This window comes from Gymnoscopelus braueri (genome assembly GCF_963280865.1).
Source record: "Gymnoscopelus braueri genome assembly, chromosome: 19".
In the NCBI taxonomy this organism is placed as follows: Eukaryota; Metazoa; Chordata; class Actinopteri; order Myctophiformes; family Myctophidae; genus Gymnoscopelus; species Gymnoscopelus braueri.
In genome coordinates, this window is record NC_137621.1 from 26,246,641 (window position 1) to 26,267,526 (window position 20,886).

At 42.1% G+C, this 20,886-nt stretch overlaps 1 protein-coding gene across 2 annotated transcripts in view; it reads right to left on the reverse strand.

The window, feature by feature from the left end:
* Positions 1-12,072: 12,072 nt before the first annotated feature.
* Positions 12,073-20,886, reverse strand: part of stxbp6 (syntaxin binding protein 6 (amisyn)) — an 80,150-nt gene continuing 71,336 nt past the window's right edge. For both annotated transcript variants that reach the window (XM_080413269.1, XM_080413270.1), the window contains exons 5-6: positions 15,887-16,044; positions 12,073-13,673 (exon numbers count right to left, since the gene is read on the reverse strand). In XM_080413269.1, the coding sequence (XP_080269395.1) occupies positions 13,650-13,673; positions 15,887-16,044 (182 nt within the window). In that variant the 3' untranslated portion in view covers positions 12,073-13,649. The remainder of the gene's footprint in view (positions 13,674-15,886; positions 16,045-20,886) is intronic.

Consider the following 20,886-nt stretch of genomic DNA (forward strand, 5'->3'; position numbering starts at 1 on the left):
CTTTAAAAAAAAAAATCACACTGCAACAAGTATAAGTCAAAGTAATACTCAAGAAGACACAAAATAAACATCTTCTCAAAAGATAGCAGAGCTATCAAAGGCAAAAATGTGTACAGCCCACTTACTGGCAAGGCAATTAAGCGCCCATAAAATCTGCTTGTGCTAAGAGTTATGATGTTGACCATATTTGAACTGTGTTGAGGGCCCCTCCCATCTCCCCCACACACACACACATCCAAACAGCCCACACCCATAATCAAATGGTACACACACACACACACACACACACACACACACACACACACACACACACACACACACACACACACACACACACACACACACACACACACACACACACACACTACACACACTTGCAGAATTTAATCAGTCTACCACCTCTGTCCGCAGATCAATGTAAACCGAAGCTGACTGGAGCAGGCTGATCTATGTAAGGACGACTAATGGCCTGCTATCCGTCAAACCCTCTGACATGATATTGAGGTGTGTATGTGTGAGCATGTGTGTGTGTGTGTGTGAATCTAATCACTCCTATTGTTGCAATTCAGATGTTAAGTGAGACACTGTGCATGAATGCAAATGTACAGTACAGTAGCATACTTGTATGTATAGTCTTGTAATTGAGCCTGGGGGGCATACTGTATTTGCGCATGGGTGTCGTGAACTGAAAACATCCGATTTACAAGCTGCTGTGATGCGACACCGGCATGCAACAATGTATAAATCAGGCGTCACATCACCGCAGCCAAACAAAGCTGGGTCAGGGTTGCATTTCATTGACTTTAAGCCATCAAAGACTGTTGTGCAAGGACACACCTCAATCAACACCAGTACACACAATGAGCCCTTTTTCTCACCTCTAAGCCAAGCCAAGCCGTGCCATTCTGAGCCATAATGGGCTCCCCCTGGCACGTCCACTGAAGCCACGGGAAGGGAGACATGGAAGGAAATTATGTGGATCTGCGAGGCATAGTTCAGCTAAGGTCAGCACAATGGCGTGAAGGGGGCTAGATTCAACTAGAGTGAACCAGAGGAACACCCTATTTGATATATGCCCAGAGAGAGGCTCAGTGGCTCACATAATCAACCTCCCTGTGTGCCTGGGCTGGGTCTTTGAGAGCTCCCAGGTGGGCGAGTGATTGTATGTCACTGCTTGTTTGAAGCCAATCTGTTTCCGCAGTCAAGTCAATAATGGTGGTGGTTGAATCCATAGGAGCAAAGGGCTGCTAGATGAATGATACTGCATCATCTGTGAAGCTTGCGCACAAATTCTCAATTTACATGGTGTTGGCATGGGTGGCTGCACGACACACACGTGCCACACTCTCCCACATACAGTAAACGTAAACCTGTGTGCTTGTACTGTACGTATGCGTGCGTGCACACACGCACACGCACACACACACACACACACACACACACACACACACACACACACACACACACACACACACACACACACACAGGTTTACTTATTCCAAAGGCTTAGAACCACTATTGTGAATGAATGATGATCAAAGAAGTCGATTTCAGCTGTACTATATTATGAAGGATCATACATTTCGCATGTGATGACAAGGGCACGTGGTCCCACAACTGAACTTGCCCCTGTCCCAGTCAACCCCAGTACAACACAGTAACACAAAGACTTATAGATACACACAACCAGAAACTGTATACACAATTAGTATACTGTAGTGAACATACTGTAAGTGGCCCAGGGGTCCACAAAAAATGGGTCACTGCAGTTATTTTTCTTCAAAGATTATTTCTCTTCTGAATAACCTCATTTCCACAGGAGCCTATAAGCTGGTATTTATATTCTGTGTAACTGAAATAAAAAGAGCACTTTTACCCTCCTGCTCTGAAATAACCCACTGGATTCATTGATATACACAATACACTATTATATTATAAAAAATAAGCTAGCTGGATAATAGCAAACAAGAAAATGACAAAAGATGCAGAGAGCAAAAGATGGGGAGAGTGAAAGATACTGTAGAGTGTGTGTGCGCATGCGCATGCATGTGAATGTGTGTGCTTGTGTGAATGTGTGTGTGTGTGTGTGTGTGTGTGTGTGTGTGTGTGTGTGTGTGTGTGTGTGTGTGTGTGTGTGTGTGTGTGTGTGTGTGTGTGTGTGCGCGCGCACACACGCGTGTGCGGGTGTGTGTGAGGTGGTTGAAGATTAGGATAATGAATGATAGCCCCGGCATGGCTGACATTGCACTCCACAGGAACTCAAAGGCAGAGGGGAGGATGAGCTGCCCGATTTAGAGCAAGCAGCTGTTCTGTACCTCGCCTCTCCACACATCTGCCAAGTCACTGTGGGCAGGGCGCCAAGGTGACTTCCACATTTTCCCCGTTCTCACTCCACACATGATCCATATTGTCACTGCCCGGCGGAAACCTTGTATGTCCAAAACCGTTACTTTCCAGGAAATGGTTCAGTACTTTCGCATGATTCAGTAGACAGTATTATGTAGTTGTAATGTGTGTGTGTGTGTGTGTGTGTGTGTGTGTGTGTGTGTGTGTGTGTGTGTGTGTGTGTGTGTGTGTGTGTGTGTGTACACACACACACACACACACACACACACACACACACACACACACACACACACACTCACACACTCCACAAAGTCTTACCCCCCCCCCCATAGACACACACACACACACACAAAATTGCTGTGTATGCACATTTTCAACCCACACACTCCCAAAAATACAGTACTACCAGCAGCAGTCTTGCTAGTTAAAGGGAAAGTGTGCCATACACTGTGGAAATAGTTGACACTTATTTTCCAACCGTCAACAGTCAATATTTGTGAAAATATGGAAAATGTAAACTCTTAACAATGTCACCTAGAGCCACTTTTTGGCATAATTATACTGCCTATGCCTACTATGTAGACATAGGATGTACACCAAAAAACACACGCACATAGTGTTTGCACACCCATGCACACACAATAATAAACCATACTGTATACAGTACTATATACCATATTATTTTAACATCATATACAGTACTGTGTGTGCATTGGTGTGCAAAGTCTTTGGCCTCTCTGAAAATGTGGCTCAGGAGTCAGGAGGTACACGAGAGCTGTCGATGTGCACATGAGCAAAACACTGAACCCCCTAACAGTTAGGGGTCGGGAACAGTAAGGGCCTAGCTGTTCCCCACAAGCAGGCTGGTGCCTTGCATGGCTGACTCGGCCATCATACTTGACACTGGTCTAACAATGTGCAACCTAGAGCTGTGCATAGTTGAGACATATGGTTCTTCTCCAACCTCGACCTTTGAACACCCAATAAAATTGAGTTCGAAATCTAATACACAGACACATGGCCATGTGTTGTGTGATTTTATGGTGACTTATCTGTACTGTATACACCAACAGTGCCTCATTACAACAGCTTTCCAATCACTTCACAGCTCAACGAATTATGTGGAAATTATGAAAGAAATAGTGATTTCGTTTTTGTATTTTGCAGTAAAACAAAATCAACTTAATTTAAAACGGAAGACACTTCTGTTTTGTCATTGCATTAATGTTTCTTTAAGCCTACGTCATTGTTATGAAAAAAAAGGTTTCAAACAAACACTTACTGCTCAGAATTGTTTTTTTAAATTGGATTTGTCACTGTGCCCAAAGTAATTTTCACAGTACTGTAGATTAAATTGATTCTATCCTACAACAGGGACTTTTAATAGCATTTTCAACTTTCCAGAATGTAATTTCAAAACTTATAGCCCATGTATAAACTAAAACTCCAGCGAAGCACACACATTCAATGATACCTCAGGGGGCATACGCAATATCCTGCCGCAGTTATTAAACTTTGACTTGGTGTGCATTCCATTCTTGACTAATAGGACTACTCAGAAACCATTACAGAGAGCAGCGGTGAGCGATAATGAGAAATAGAGAGGTGCAGCGGCTGCAGCCCCAATATGTCTGGTCACCTGTGGGTGTAACTTGCAATCACTCTGGTACTGCTTTTGGGAGTTTGGGAGATTAAATAGATGTTTCCCGGGGACTGACAATCTGCAGACGGACAGACAGACAGACAATCTGTAAACAAGGCACCAAATCTCTCTGAAAGGAATGAGCCTGGCTGACTGGAATCTCAATGCCGTTCTCAAGGTGACACCTACACACCTAGACAGATTCTCAAGCTGTGTGCTAAACTAATTCATGAAAGGGACTTCATGATGTGTTCCACCATACTAGTGCTGCTTCAATGCATGAAAATGTATCAAAGTGAGTCTAAATTTAGTGTTAAGAGTTCCATTACAAATTAGCTCATTTGGAAGCAGTGACAAGTTCATGATGGGGTAATATTAAATTAATTACTGTAATGGTATTGAAAATTAAGCCGGCAAAACAATAATACTGATATAATTTAGATAGAAACCACTATATTCTTTAGACATTTAATTATGAACTTCTAGCGTAGCATTTTGGAAATAAAAACAAACTTTTTTTCAAGCACCGTAAAAGCTTATGGACAACCTCAATTTAGGAAGATGCTTCATGCCTGAGCAGCTAGGGTGTATCCAAATTACAGAACGTCATTCCCTGTAGTAAATTGAGCAGCTTGTGCTGGCCTTTAATTCACACTTCTATGCCACAATCAATGTATCCATTACACTGTAACTGAACACTGATAATCACCTCTTTATTGATCAGCAATCAATAAATGTAATGAAGCACTGAGCAATAAACCCATTAGCTACACAACAGATGGGTTTTTCCAAAACTCTAGAGCACTGCCCAGTGGTGTAGAGTGATTTTGTTGACATTATACAAAACCAAGAGGCACTGTATGATTCTTTGACAACACTGTACAGTACCAAGTCACACAAAACAATAAGATGCAGTCAATAGAGTCTCTGTAGGCTGTCAATGTACAACTGTACGTGATAGTGATACGCCCAAATAACAGTCAGGTATGTAGCTCATGAGAACAGGAGATGAGGCTTCAGGGTAGGCTTGCTAGCATGTAGTGTAGAGCGGGCAAGATGGAGTTGAGCAGAGGCATTAGAAGGAGGTTGTAGGACAGAGAAGGGGATGATTCGCAGGATGTGCTTAGTGCTGAGTTGTGGCTACAGAGTTGTGTGCAGCAGCGCTTCTTTATGAGGTACTTAGGTCCCCCTCCTCTGACAGTAAAGATTGATCATGTTGTCTATTTCTACCTCGTTATTACCCCCCCCCCCCCCCCCACACACACACACACACACACACACACAACCCACCCTCGCTGTTTGTCGTAGGTACCTGCATCTTCAATTGGAGGATTAAAGAAGTAATTGTTGGGCAGCGGAGAAGGGGGAGATAATATTGATTGTTTTGACAAGATCCAATTTGTCTCATTTGTTTCCTGCAGCACCACACATTCTAATCAGTGGAGCAAGGAAACTACACAACCCAAACCTTTACCAAAGTGTAAAGGTTTTCTTTAAAATGTGTTTTGTATCCAGCTAGTGTCCACATTGTACTTCATAGTGGAACAAGGGATGGGGCGGTGGCTCACCTGGTAAAGCGCATACAATTAAGGCTCTGACCTTGCGCAGCCGGCCCGTGTCCGAATCTGACCTGAGGCCCTTTGCTGCATGTCCTTCCCCATCTCTCTCTCTAAAGGCATTTCCTGTCTCTGTCCATTGTCGCTATCAAATAAAGGATTGAAAATGTCCCCCCCGCCCCCCAACAAGAGAACAAGGGACAATAATTCTAGCCACAGTCAACCGGGGAGTTGCTGGTTGGAGTTTGAGAAACCTGGGGAGTGCAGGAATAAATAGATACAATGCATCATTATCCCTGGCCTTGGCAGAGGAAGAAGTGCATGATTCACATCATCTTCCTGACCTACAGTATATATGAATGGAACACTAAGATAGTCATACTGTATGTCCTTGATTCAGATTCAATTTTTATTGTCCTCCACAGAGGAAATGTTTTGTTTTAGGGGATGTGTAAGTGATTTTCGTGTTTAGTGAGGGTCAGCATGGGGAAATAGCAGGTGGCACAGTACAGGATGATGGGTTCAATAATACTATGGTACAGAAGGAGCAGGAGGTGAGGTTTGACTGAAAGAGCCCTGAGTTTGTGGATGGCAAAGAGTCTTTGATGGCAGAATTTACTGTATGGATGTCTGTGATGTGGGGATCAAAGCTCAGTTGGTGAGTTTATTGCGGTGGGTGTCAAAGATGAGCTCCTTCATCATGGTGACGTGGAGGAGTTGATAAGTTCACCACTGGGTGAAATGGTCAATACAGTAGATTTTTCTCCTTTACCCATGATTAAGCTGACTCTTGAATGAAACACACAGACATTGTTATCATTATTACCGACCTCAGCAAAATGTCAGACGATTGAGAAACTTTGGTACATTGTGGGGTGAGGAGGACATGATCATAAGGTAAACATGGGGACTTGGAGGTGCTCAGGGCAGTTGCATTGTTGCTTTGTGTGCAGTTGCTATGCTCTGTGGACCGGCTTGGACTAACTTCTCGCCTAACATGCAATAAACCTGTGGATATATTGAATGATTGATTTGTTGGATTTGATTATGTTTTATTTTATTCTAAATCTAATCCCTGAACACGGGCCAATTGTGTTCATATACGCTTGACCAAACCGGATGCACCGCGGTGAATTCAAACACAGACTCCGTGGAGGTGTGCAGGTACTTTACCAATGCCCCACCCGAGCACCCGCCATCGTACTGTTAACCGCTTAAACCCTTTACTTAGGCCTAGCTGACCGAAGTCCCCCAGGGGTCTATACTAGGCCCCCCTCCTGTTTTTGCTCTATGCATTGTGAGCTTATAGATCTGCTATTGTCCCCCAAAAAAAAAAACATGTTCACCCTTTTCATCCTTAAAACACAATTCTTCAAGTACAATTTTGAAATAGCTTTTCTTTGTTGACAATTCCTGCAAAGCAGCAATGCACCTCACTTTTCTACCACAGTGTGTCACTCTAAACATTTCCTCCTCTTTCTGGTCAGTACAAGGAGCAGATTAAAACATGTGTTCAACACAGACACTAGAACAGGATTATCTGAACGACACAGTGCAGTGTGGGCTTGGGTGCTGTGGGCATGTTTTCAGGAAATCATCTAACCCAGTCAGCCCTCGCTACTCTGCTCATAAGTCATAACAGAAACATTAATTAATCTTAATATCTTGCCTCTTGGGACTTTAACTTTTTCTGTTTTCTGTTATTGTGGGAAAAGCTTCGGCTGAAAATAGCCAATCGACATGCTTGCGACCCGTCGTGAGCTTGTTGATCTGCTATTTTCTGCGAAAGCTTTCCCCACAATACGGATGCTGGCGTTTAAAGTGGTTAAAAGTCAGCAGCCCTGAGGAGGTTCTCTGACAACATGGTCTGCTTCTGTGCGGTGAACCGTTCACTGACTGGTCGGTATCCTGTGTTCACAGGTACTAATAAAAAGTAACTGTATAGTAGGCTAATGGAAAGGCAGAAAGGAGGATAGAGCTGTGGCACGGTGAGCCAGGACCAGTGGTGGACAGTAACTAAGTACATTGTCTTGAGTACTGCACTTAAAGTAATTTCTTTGAGTACTGTACTTTAAGTAAAATGTAGTACCTGTACTTTCACTCCACTACATTTCAAAGACAAATATTGTACTTTTTATTCAACTACATTTCAAGGAAGGGAAAAAGTACATATATGAACTAGAAAGTGCTTCTCGGAGCACAGGTCTCCGCCAGGTCAGAGGTTATTGTAGGCCAACAATGTTCAAAATTCGCCAATCAGGATGGAATATGAAAAATGAAAAATCAGACAGATCCGTCTTGATCACATGACTATATGTTTACCAATTTCCACGATGTTTGGACAGAATATGTAGGAGTAATATTTAAAATATTGTTTACCAAAAATCGGCCTCCAGGTGGCGCTATAACAGGACAATGTGAAAAGGATAGCATGTGTTCCTCGGCCTAGTGGGAATGTGCGTGTAAAGTTTCACGGCAATTGGACGCTGCGTTCATGATTTGAGGCATTTTCTTCAAAACAAGCCACTCCTGCGAACTTTAGATGGCAATCTGACTATAGAGATAATGTGTACCGATTTGCGTGATGTTTGGACAAAATCTGTAAGAGTGTGTAGAAATTGCCCCCCTGGTAGCGCTATAACTGGTCCAATCTGACAAAATTGGGGCAGAGGTTCTGCTCTGGCATCCATGGAGTGTGTGTGCACAGTTTCACTGCGATCGGGCAAACGGTGCCGGAAATTAGCCGTTCACACACGCACGCACGCACGGACGGACGGACGGACGGACGGACGGACGGACGGACCATGGGACAGACAGGGTGCAAAACATAGTCTCAGGCCTCTCGGCCATGCCTTCGGCCTGGCAGAGACAATTAACCACTTATTCTCTACTTATGATCTCTGATTTTAATATAGGAAAGATGTAGTTTTGAATACTTCAGTATTTTGAAAGACAGGAACTCCAACTCAAATACAGATTTGACAGAGCAACTGTCATGTAATATTTAACCAGGATTATCTATACTTTGAGTACTATGCAATGGAAATGCACAATAGGTGTGCCCTCACTCACTGTCAACTTCTCCTTTTCAATAAAGCGATATAAAGTCACATGAATGAAATACAATACACCATGTAACTTTGCTGCTGCACTCATTGACTTTCCCTGTGCAACTTAACTGGCTGCACTCTCAAACCGTGACAGTGGCAGCAGTCCCCTATCCATCTTTCTGGGCCTGAATCCAGGCATATTGGAGACAGAAAATTATATGAGGATCCTGTCCACCACTATAGCCAGGAATAGACAGACCCGGTGCAACTCGAGGAAAACAAACCTGATCTTAGCCCATACCCTCATCTGACACGGGCCCCATGCAGGTTAATTCTCAGTCAGGATCGTGGTCCTTGGTTATCTCCAACAGGCCGAAACGTCCTCCGTCCGTCCCTCCCTCTGTGGACAGCTAATCTCCGGCACTGTTGGCTTGATCGCAGCGAAACTGTGCACACTCTGGATGGCAAGGGATTTAGACCCAAACAAGAAAAAGTGCTCCTCGGAGCACAAGTCTCCGCCAGGTCAGGTAGGTTATTGTGGCCTCCTGGTGGCGCTATAATAGGCCAATGTGAAAAGGGTGCCATTTCTTCTTAGGCCTTTCAATCGGACCCTGCATTCATGATTTGAGGCATTTTGTTCCAAAATTGTGTTTTGCTAAATCAGACGTGGCGCTATAACAGGCCAATGTGAAAAGGGGGGCATTTCTTCCTCGGCCTAGTGGGAATGTCCGTGCAAAATTTCACGGAAATTGCATGCTGCGTTCATGTTTTGAGGCATTTTGTTGAAAATTGACCAATCCTGCAAAATTTGGAAGCCACTGTTAGCCAATTAGGATGGAATATGAAATTGAAAAACAGATCCATCAGAATCACATGATTATGGACATACTGTGTACAAATTTTTGTGTTTTTTGGACAGAATCTAAAGGAATAATATCCAAAAATGTGTTTTACATAAGTCGGCCTCCTGGTGGCGCTGTAAAAAGCAGATGTGAAAAATGCAGGGCAGATGTTTTTCCTTGACCTCTAGGGAGTGTGCGTGCAAAGTTTCACGCAGATCGGTGCAGTTATAGTTAAAAACGCAAATTGGCCTGTTATAGCGCCACCATGAGGCTGATTTGAAAATGTTCAACTGGCATTTCTTCCTCAGCCTAGTGGGAATGTGCGTGTGCAATTTCACGGAAATCGCAAGCTGCGTTCATGATTTGAGGCATTTTGTTCAAAACGGACCAATCTTGCAAACTTTGCGAGCCAACCTTAGCCAAGCAGGATGGAATATGGAAAATCGGACAGATCCGTGTTGATCACATGACTATAGAGATACTGTGTAACGATTTGTATGATGTTTGGATACAATAGGAGTAATATAAAAAAATGGGTTTTGCACAAATCGGCCTCCTGGTGGCGCTATGACAGGCCCATGTGAAAAATGTGGGGCAGAGGTTCTGAATTGGCATCCAAGGGAGTGTGCGTGCACAGTTTCGCAGCGACCAGGCCAGCGGTGCCGGAGATTAGTTGCTAACGGATGGACAGGACGGACGGACGGACGGACAGGGGGCAAAACATACTCTCTCGCCATGCCTTTCGGCCTGGCGGAGAAAAAAAAAAAAAAAAAAAAAAATTTTTACATCATCTCATAGGTCACAAAAAAAACGTGTAACACCGCAAACATAAACCGAAAATATTAGATAACTATTTGTGCTGCACAGTAAGTCAGGAGAGGCTCAATAACCTGGCAATACTTTGCCATTGTGGGTAAACTGGATAAACACAGACATGATAAAAATCTGTCAAACAGTCAAAGAATATGGCAAAGATGAAGCCATAAGGTAAAAAATATATAATCACATCTTCTATTAAGAAATGTGTGGGGATGGGATTAGATAGATAGATATTATTGGCAGAAAAGTCAATCACAATGTTTCGTTACCACAAACATATAGAGAACATTTTCAGACCTCTACCTGGCCTTCAAATCCAGCCCTATGTTGCACAGATCAGAGCAATGGTATAGTGAGGTATGGACATTTGAAGTGTTAAACACTGCTGTAGCGCTCCATGTGTATTCAATTTAGTTTTTTAGCATTCTATTCTTTCTTATGGCAGACTTCTGAATTGTGTGTGAGGCCACGTCAGGCCCGTCATGGCCCCTAGTGTGACCAATGTCATGCCAGACCCCAGAGCAGTGTTTGTGCCAAGTTTGGTGTGGATCAGAGCAACGGTGCGCCTCGCAAGTTTGACATTCGCAGTCCAATTTTAATAGGATTTCAAACACATGGCTAAACAAAATACCATACAGAACAGTCCTGCGGTTGAAGTATCACCATTAGGAATTTCAGATACTCCTCAGTGTCTTGTAGAATATGCTTTGTAATCCAACCCGTTGCATTATACTCGATAGCACTAAATTTAACTTAATGCTTGCCACCAACACTGTAATGGTAATAATTCAACAAGACTTAATACTTACTTAGTGTAGGTAGAATAGAATTGCATCTTGTGAATGTCTTGACTGCTCTGCTGATGTATAGTATATGCAGGTCTGCAGTATGCAAATCAGTATCCTTTTGTATCAGATAGTGAAAAGAAAACACATTGAGTTTTGTTTTTATTTTCTTTATTTTTAAGAGATAAACAGTCCTGTATGATAGGTTGACAAAACTCAAATACAAATTGAAACGTTGCCTGTCAAAATGTTTGTATATCTACAATAAATTATGTGAATAAACACTTAATACATGGAACCAAAATAACCAAAATAAATTAAAATTGTCAAGACAAGACGGACAATGAAAGTGAGCATGTGGTTAACATTCAGAAATGTTTAAATGTGCAACCTGGAATAATATTCACCTTAGATAACAGATATGACTGGTGTGTGAACTGTACAAAACTTGACTTCTAAGAATGTACCTCATCTATTCATGCTAGCTGTGGCTTCTTTCATCATTCCTTTCTGAAATATAAGTCCAAGTATAAACTCCACACAATCAAAAGAACTTCAATAACTCTGCAACCTGACGTCTTTTGGTGTTTGATGAATTGAGGCAGTGTTACTCTGGGTTGCGATATAAAGCAAGACATAGTTAACCTTCAATACGGCAGCGGAGGTGAGATGCAATTTAAAAGGCACTAATAAAGAACAATTGCATTAAGACAGTGGATGAGATATTTTGACAGATTAAGTGTGTACAGTGTATGGGAGAGTATAGTCCACTGTATAATGAGTATTTTTTAAGCATAAAGTGAGTGAGTGTAACCGACATGTAGACAGCTATTGGGGCCCGCCATGACACAGCTGGTGTCGAGTTGAACGACTCAGCATTAGTGAAAATACACAAACACAGACATTACTGTAACAGCATACCTAACAAAATCAAATGACAACTACCCCTTCCTCTTGCTTCCATTGGAGTTTGAAAGGTGGTGTTAAAGTTAGTTATAAACAGGACATTATTTGGCATAATACAAATACAAATTTTAGTTTCAATATCATTTTTTATTAAAACAATGAACATCCAAAGTGTTACGAGAGGACTAAAAGCGAACTAGAAGTTAGGCAACTGGAGCGTTTCATTATGAACTCAACAGTGCTCTGCGAGGTGAAGTTAACAGTTCATCATAACAGCATGAAATATAAAATCCAACATATAAAAGTAACAATCCAATACATCTCCTTTGTGAGGGTGGTAATATTGCCAGTGAGGAAGCCACAGCTACAGTGTCAGGTGTGCGACCACGACAACAAGGAAAGACGACTACACATTGCTGCTGCTATTGGGGAGGTTGGAGGGGACATTGGAATACCATTATGACCAATCCAAGTTATACAAAAAATACTAGATATTACTATGGAAAGATTGGAATTGAAATACAGCCATGAGTAGTTTTAAAAGTGTATGGGACAAATCAGCTCTACTGACATTGATAATACTACTAGAAGAATTACAGTATGCTTAAAGTATGCTTTTTACAATGCTGAAGCTGATTTACAATGCCATTGAACTGTCCATCCCCGCCCACCTTTGTATACCTAAAAAGCTTATCTTATGACTCTTCAAGTACATTTTTAAAATAGTTTTCCCAAATAGAATGGTTTAGGATTCCTTTGTATGGTCGTCCACAAGTCCTGCAAAGGAGCGATGCACTTCACTATTCTACCACAGTGTGTCACTCTAAACATGTCTTCTTCTTTCTGGTCAGTCCAATGAGCAGATTATAAAACATCATGTCTTCGACAAGTTTGGCTAATACTGTATCGATTGCACTTGAAATGAACAAGACACTAGAACAAGATGAACGGCACAATGCCAAACAGTCCATGGACACAAGAAGCTGTTAAACCTTTACTCTCATTTTGTAAATATTTCATTCACTTTGGGTGGTACAATGTATGTGTTCTCTGTCATCTCCCAAAAGAGTGGAGAAATTTCTCTAGATTAAAGCATTGGTCAAAAGTGTGTGTGTGTGTGTGTGTGTGTGTGTGTGTGTGTGTGTGTGTGTGTGTGTGTGTGTGTGTGTGTGTGTGTGTGTGTGTGTGTGTGTGTGTGTGTGTGTGTGTGTGTGTGTCATCTTGCTGGAGACAGTACTGTTTCAGCCTTCAGTTACCTATTATACCAGTGGTTGGGTCTGCCACTCACAAATGCGCCTCCACAGGCATCACTTGACCCTTGAGTAACTCATTATTAGCCGTTATTATTGATGGTATGTGTGTGGGCCTACAGTAGTTGTGCATGGGAGCATGAAAAAGTGGGATGGAGTAAATGTGGATTTTCTTCACTGTGGCCTGCCTATGAAGGTGTTTCTTTACAGCTAACAGAATAGTGAAGTTAGCCATGAAATGAAACATTTTGCTGATGGTCCTACAGAGTTTCTCTTCTTCCACTCTGCTCGCCACATCACATAATCATTAGGAATGTGATGCACCAGGAAACAATAATGCCAAAAGATTAAAACTTTAACAATCTTAACAAATAGCAATCATATTAAAAAGGTTTAAAAATAATAAAATCTGCAATCCATCTCCTGTATGGCGAATGGCAATTGGCACCTGGTCTAATTCTTGTGCTTCATGGCGAGCTGCAGAGAGGGAAGAAGAAAAGAGAGAGAAAGGGAGAGATAAGGGGGAAGTCACGAGGTGAGTGAGGTTGTACAATACAGTGAGAAAACCTCCCAATATAGCAGCGGCAATACTTTAAATAACCTCATCAGCACAATGTTAGCCAACCAGAACCAACAAAGTAGACTCGATTGAGAACCACCTTGGGCAAGCTATAAAACACAGTGGTAGTTGGCTAATAGAGTTGGAGAATGCAGACTATAGATTGGACTCATTCTACTGCCAGAGAGGAGAAATGGCTATTATGATGTGCTTATTCCTCAAGCACTGGAGGGCAGCCATGGGTCCTGTTGCTTTTTATTCAGGCAATGACTAGGCATTCTATGACTTCATCTATTCCATTAATGTGGGTTGTAATGGGCTTAAATGAGCGGGTGGCTCATTAGAGAGATGGCCAGTGTCCCCAATCTAATTCACAGGCAGTGGACAGAGAATGTGAAAGTCAGACATCTGTGCACATGTCCATGTACAGATGTTTAAAACACACACACACACACACACACACACACACACACACACACACACACACACACACACACACACACACACACACACACACACACACACAGTATGCCCGAGTTCTCCACCTGGCATGTACATTCAGCCTTCTTTTTCCTTTGTGGATATATAAAATATAAGTTGTACACACTAAAGCATGATTATAGGCTGTTGCTGCTGTGGTATGAAGAAAGGAGATGAAATATCCGGCTTTGACAGGTGGGGGCAGCAGAGCAGCACCGACAACCGAAAGGTCCATCTATGACTAGTAAACAACAGTGAAGCACAGCAGGTGGGGTGGACTGCAGGGATGGTGTGGCAGAGGGAGGCAAGGTGACCCAACAACATTATTGATGCTCCATATGATTTGCCCTTTTGCTAGGATTCATTTAGATCTAGTGTTTTCTAAAGTCCCTCTATAATACATGCAGATCACTGTGGTACTCCCTTCCACCATCTATGCTGCATGTCAAGCCTTCCTCCATGTCGCTGCTAGACAGAAAAGTCACAGGTAAACTGCAAGATGTCTATCAGGAGAATTAATGAGCTACTTATCCATGTGTAAGGTTGCCTGATTTTCACACAACGACTTCAGAAATGCTATAGTATGAAAATCTTAACAAAACAAAACAAGTGCAAATCAACTAGTTAATGAGGCAGCGCATCATTCGTAGATTAGACCAGCAGGAGTTGAAGACACGCCTGAAAATGACTCACTATTCTCTGGGGGTTTTCCGTCATTTCAAGAAAAAGACACGGCATGTTTATCACTCTGCTGATGTATTTTTAAACATTCAGCACAGTTTGTATTTTCATCTAACAGCGAGGGGTATACCGTAAGTCAGGCTCTTCAAATGGATTTCAGCTAAGCAAGGATAGGGGTATGTACTGTACAGTATGTGAGAGATTGAATGTTATTATGATGATAGAAAGGAAGATCACTATCAGCTATATGCCCAAATCCAAGAGCAGCTGATTCTCTTTTCCACTCAAAATCTAAATCATGCTAATGGTCTCGTTAAGCAGCATGTTAATCCTCCTTGCATGTGAAAGATAGGGATGGATGGAGAAACTGTGAAAAGTGCTTGGAAGGAGAGAACAGAAAAGAATCATCATCTACCCAGAGTGGACCATACCACTGCTGGGAGGCTCCTAACTCCTTTAGATACCCCAGTTTTAAACAAACCGTTTGATCTGTAATTGCTAAGTTAAAGCAACAATCTGTAGGTTTTGTCTGTTGTCTCCCTTTCCTGATTGAGAGAGGTAATTACAAAGTTGTCCAAACTACAATAAATATGTCGGCATAGCCATTGTCCGTCGGCATCGGCTTCAAATAACTTTATTGACATTGCCAACCAGTAGGTGTACTACCCAACACCTGACATTTCTCAATGGAAGTGTAGGGAGACCACCTCCAACCACTGAAGCGGTGCTAGTTATATTGTATCCCTAAATCAACTATACACATTGGTTAAATAAGTTCCGGATTGTAGCTTTCACCGCTTCTGAAATCCCGACTCGAGGTTTCCAGACTCCATGTCAGATTATGTGTGTATCAAAGTTAGACCAGTGATTCATCGTGCTGAATGAAAATATGTATGCCATTTTAAATATGTATGCCTTATATAGAGTACATGAAAATATATATATGGTCATGCGTAATGTATAAACTCGCCTTGTGCGCAGTGACAGAAAACTGCTCAGCACTGTTCATCATGTCCGCTGTCTTCTCCTCGGCCCGACCTAACCGCTCCCCTCGCTCGTTCACAGCCTGCCTGGCCTTCTGTATGGCACTCGTCGCGCTGTCTGCTGCCGAGTGCAATATGCTGTTACCTTGGGGAGAGACATAGATGGTGGCAAGTAGAGAGAGGAGGCGAAAAGAAGGGAGAAGGGTGATGAGGGAGGGATATAGAAAATAGAAATAGAACGGGGGGAAAAGTAGAAAAGCAGGGAGTTACTGATTAGGATTCCACTGGTGAATGTCTGGTAGTAAAAAAATAAAATCACATCTCATTAGCATGTGCCAACACTTTAATGAGTATCCTCTAGCTTCTATCTAGTCGCTTCTATCAGGGATGACATGGGAAGGTGGGTAATGAGTTTTTCCTCCAAAGCCATTTCCCTGTTGAGGGAAGATCAAATGAAAGGAACTTCCATCATACCATAGTGTATATGCAACCGCCACACCTACTCTCTCAACCTGCAGTATGGTGTTTGTTCTCTTGCCAATACGTTTTAAAATGTTGCTCTTTATGAAAGTCCGATCATTCCTCATAAGCATATATTCAACAATGCTTTAAACCCATGGCACCGACTCTGTGATTTCTCTCCATGTTCCTAGAGACGGTAATTATACAACGGGAGGGCATGAGACCTATGGCTGTCTGTGGGTGCCACTGAAGACCCAGCTGTAGGTATGTGGGTGAGAACTTTGGCTAGCCCTGGCAACCCTGCGGGTGTTTCCTCTGACACACAATTCATCTATAGCGCTTTGGGGGAAGGCTGCCTTTACGCACCACGCTAACAATTGAACCAGAAGCTGCATTTTTTTCACAAACGTTTTCTCTTTGTTGCCGTTACCCTGGCTGTTTCCCAGCGTGGTATAATTCATCATTTTATGTAGATATCCAAGGGCGGCGTGCCACTTGGGGAAAACATCTGCATTGTTTTTGAAGTTGCGTTCTATTGTCGATGTGAATTACTTCACATTGCTTTTGGTTGCCCAGCAAGACAATGGGGACTTTCAGTTTGCTGTGCCAAGTTTCTGAACGACCCATTCTTCACTGGAACAACGGACTGGTACCACAGAGCTCAAACAGTGACAAAAGCACAAAACCAAAACAGAGAACTGGGTGAACAATACATCCCTCTTCAGGGAGAAAGTAGGCATAGTGGCGAGTGTAATGTATGCTATTAATTAGCATTAGTATGCGATCATAAAACCACAGTATCATCAGACTGATTATATGTGAAGCCAGGGCAATATAGAACTTACAGTTCAGTTATTACCAGGCAGTCACAATTAGTGACAAACTTCCACAAATCAAAACTGTATAACTAGCTATCCTTGTCTCCACTTTAGAAAGTGAAATTGAAAAACCACCACAGATACCCGCTGGGAAGTTAAGACAGATTTGAAATCTTATTTCTTGTAGACCCACAGTATATCTTGGGAGATAAATGAGTTTGAGCAGAAGGGATAGACAGAGCACAGGCTAGAAAGAACAGACTGTATTAAGTCACGGCTGGCCCTGTGCTGTTTCCTCCCACAGGAGACCTCCAGTATCGTGAGTGCATGTCCTGTGGAATCAAGGTGGGTGAGCTGACTAACAGATAATTGGGACAGCTCCGTTGCAGTGGGCTATATGACAGCCCAAAAGCAGACGGGAAGGACAGCTGGTGTTCCCTCTAAAGAAGTTAACTTGGTAAAAGTCAAAGCAATCTGTGAAGAGACACACAAACGCATACACAGCTTACACACAGATGAGGCATTGCACTCACACACTAGTGGGGGAGTGAGGGTCTGGAAAGAATCCCACACACACACACACACACACACACTACAAAGGCTTCCTACAGCAAATTTCCCAGAGACGAAATCGACCACAATTTAGCAGGCAGCCTGTCCCCTATAGACAGTGTTTCGATTGCAGTCCATGGAAGTTAAATCTTTCTTTCTGTATCTACGGTAACTTATCGGCAGTAGGGGACCACATCAACATGCAAACACATTTGCACACACTACTTTGAACACACCATACTAGACATTAGACTAACTTGGTCAGTATTCTTTGCACAAAAAAAAAACACTAATATTGATGGCAGAGTTTAAATGTTAATATAAATTATGTACAGTATAGGTTGTATTGTAGAGGTGTAAATCTATGGCTTCACAATGATTCAATTGTGATTATTTGTATTACTAATGTATATTTCACACTGTCTGTATATACCGCATGAAGTCTGTGTACTATATTATTTTAACTATGGGCCAGCGCAAAACAGCGCACAGTGCAACGCAAGTGTCATTGCTAGTTTACGATCGACGCAGTTGCCATTTTTATGCCCAGAACCTATGTTGTGTAAGAAGAAAATGTACTTGTGCCTGTCAGGCACAATGGTGGCACATTGCTATCTAAAGGTAGTAGAAAGCAATTGCAGAAAGCAATTGCAGAAAGCTTTTGACCATCAAAATCTTGTCTAAATCCCAGCACATCATACAGATAGATGTGTCTAGGCGGGTTCACAATGCACGTACACTTTGCTTGCAATCAAAATCCATCCGAATTTACAAGGCATGTATTTGAGTTAAACAGGATAGGCAGGCGGGACATAATGTTGGGAGGAATGTGATATGAATGTAAAGTGGGGATGTCATAACAAACATGCAGAATTATAGTTGAACCTTGAATGAGGCGTAGATGTTCAAACCTATGTAAGAACACGTTTAGGATGGACAAGAACTATTGCAGAGTGTGTCTAATCGGAAGTTCAGGAAGTACAGAGCTACAGGAAGTTCCAGTAGGCTGGACAACATACTAGCCCTGTACTTCCTGTACTTCCGGTTATACTTTCAGCACAGCAGTAGTTCTTTTCCAGATCAAACTGGGAATGAGGTGAACACAAATACTGTATGTCGTTTCACAGGAAGAAAACACGATTTCGATATCAGAATACAAAGAAATTGATTTAGTTTTTTGGCATACATTATTAAGTGGGGTGCACAATATGACTGGGTATGTGATCTAAAAAGGGTTTAAAAAGGCATTTTTCATTTTATCTTGAATTTAAAAGGCTCTAGGTCCCCTCCAGGAGGAATATCGACCTTTTCACCTTCAGACAGATCCCTGTTAATCCTCTCCTCCTCAAAGGGAGCTCATAATAATACTCCCATCATCCTCCATCCACACCCCCCCAACCCCTACCCACTCCAAAAAACAGCTCCTCTTCTTTATTCATCTATCCACTGTTCCTTATCGCCAAGCGATTTTCCTCTCGAAAATCGGTGATTTGAGCTGAAGCGTGGGCTCCACTGTTGGTGAATAGTAATTACTGATCTGATCTGGAGAGCCTATCAGGAGACGAATAAAGCCATGTGTAGGAGTTGATTAGAACAAGATGGTGACATTTCCAGTATTTAAAACTTGTGTTTTCTTATGTTTTGTATGTGGTAGTTGATGTTCGTTTACACACTTTATGACGAGAATAAAACTGATTGTAGTGTGAGCAAAAGAGCGTGCTCTTGGTCCACGTTCTTGTTTAAGTGGATGTTCCTTCACTCTTTGTAAGCCGGTTGGTCACTGGTAAAATAACCAAAATGTATATTTACTGTATATAGCATGTAGCATGTAGGAGCTGTATTTCCTAAAATGACACATTTACAGTAGACTACACTGATGAAATTTGATAGAGGCTTTGTAAGTCCCCCTGTGGCTGAGGCCTGTCCTACATCCATGACACGCCCGTTTCAACAATGCAGTAGGAATTTTGTTCCAACACCCCCATGATATCAATATAATCAGGGAGGGTCCATTAAACATTTAGGGACTCAACAAAAAAAAGTTTTTGGCTTTTCGCACAGAAAATTATGAGCAATCACAAACAGGATCAGGAAGGAAAAAGGTCATTTAAAACCCACCCTCTCCTTGTCCACTCGTTATCTCAGAATCATGCAACATGAGATGGTGACTGAAAATTCATATTAACTCTTATGGCACATTGGACTAATTATGTTAGATTGTATGATTATGACACAAACATACAATCCACGCACACACAAGTATTAAAAACCTTCAGAAACATGCATACACAAGTGCATGCATTCACAGGCATTTACATAAAGACAAGAGAAGTGTGCAAAAAAGAAGTAGAGTATATGCTGGATGCTTGACAGAGTGCCACACAGATTTCCATTCTGGCTAAGTGAATTACCATATTACATTCTGTGCCAGAGTAGCGCTCCAGGCAACCTCTGTGTGGGTGTTTGAAGGGAAAGAGAGCTATACACACTTCATATTAAATATCTGCGCCACCTACTTATCTGCATTTTAGCACGTTCCATCAGATTCGTCAGTATTAACCAAATATGGCCATAGGGCTTGATTGAGTTACGCTTCTTTTAAGACCTGACACTAGGACCACAATCAAATTATTCTCAACGTTTTTCCACATACGGTATGAGACAGTATTTCATACTGTATACTGTAGGTCGGCCTACACATCTAAAAGGAAACTGGTCTATTTAAGCTGGCCTACTTATAATGAGAACATATGCTTTATGAATGAATGAATGGCTGGGGGGGAACAAAAACACTAAAAACTACACATTGACTTTTTAGCATTGCTAGCATTACTCATTTGCTTCAATTCCAGTCTTTTTTGCACAGTGGGTGACAATATAAGTAAGTAGAGTGTAGTTTTAAATCATACAGTATCAGAACTATCAGTTCATAGTAACCAATTTATACTTAAAGCTCTATCATGTAATTGTTTAATTAGTGAATACATGTATTTGGTCCCCCTGCTCTATTATTGAGACATTTAGATGTCTACAAAGTAGGTTGGACACGACCTTTGACACAATCCCGTTTCTTTTTTGACACTAAGTTTGACCTAAAGATCAAAATTAAATTTCTCCCCAGAGCAAGCAAGCAGGCTCTATTAGCTCAGTGGTAC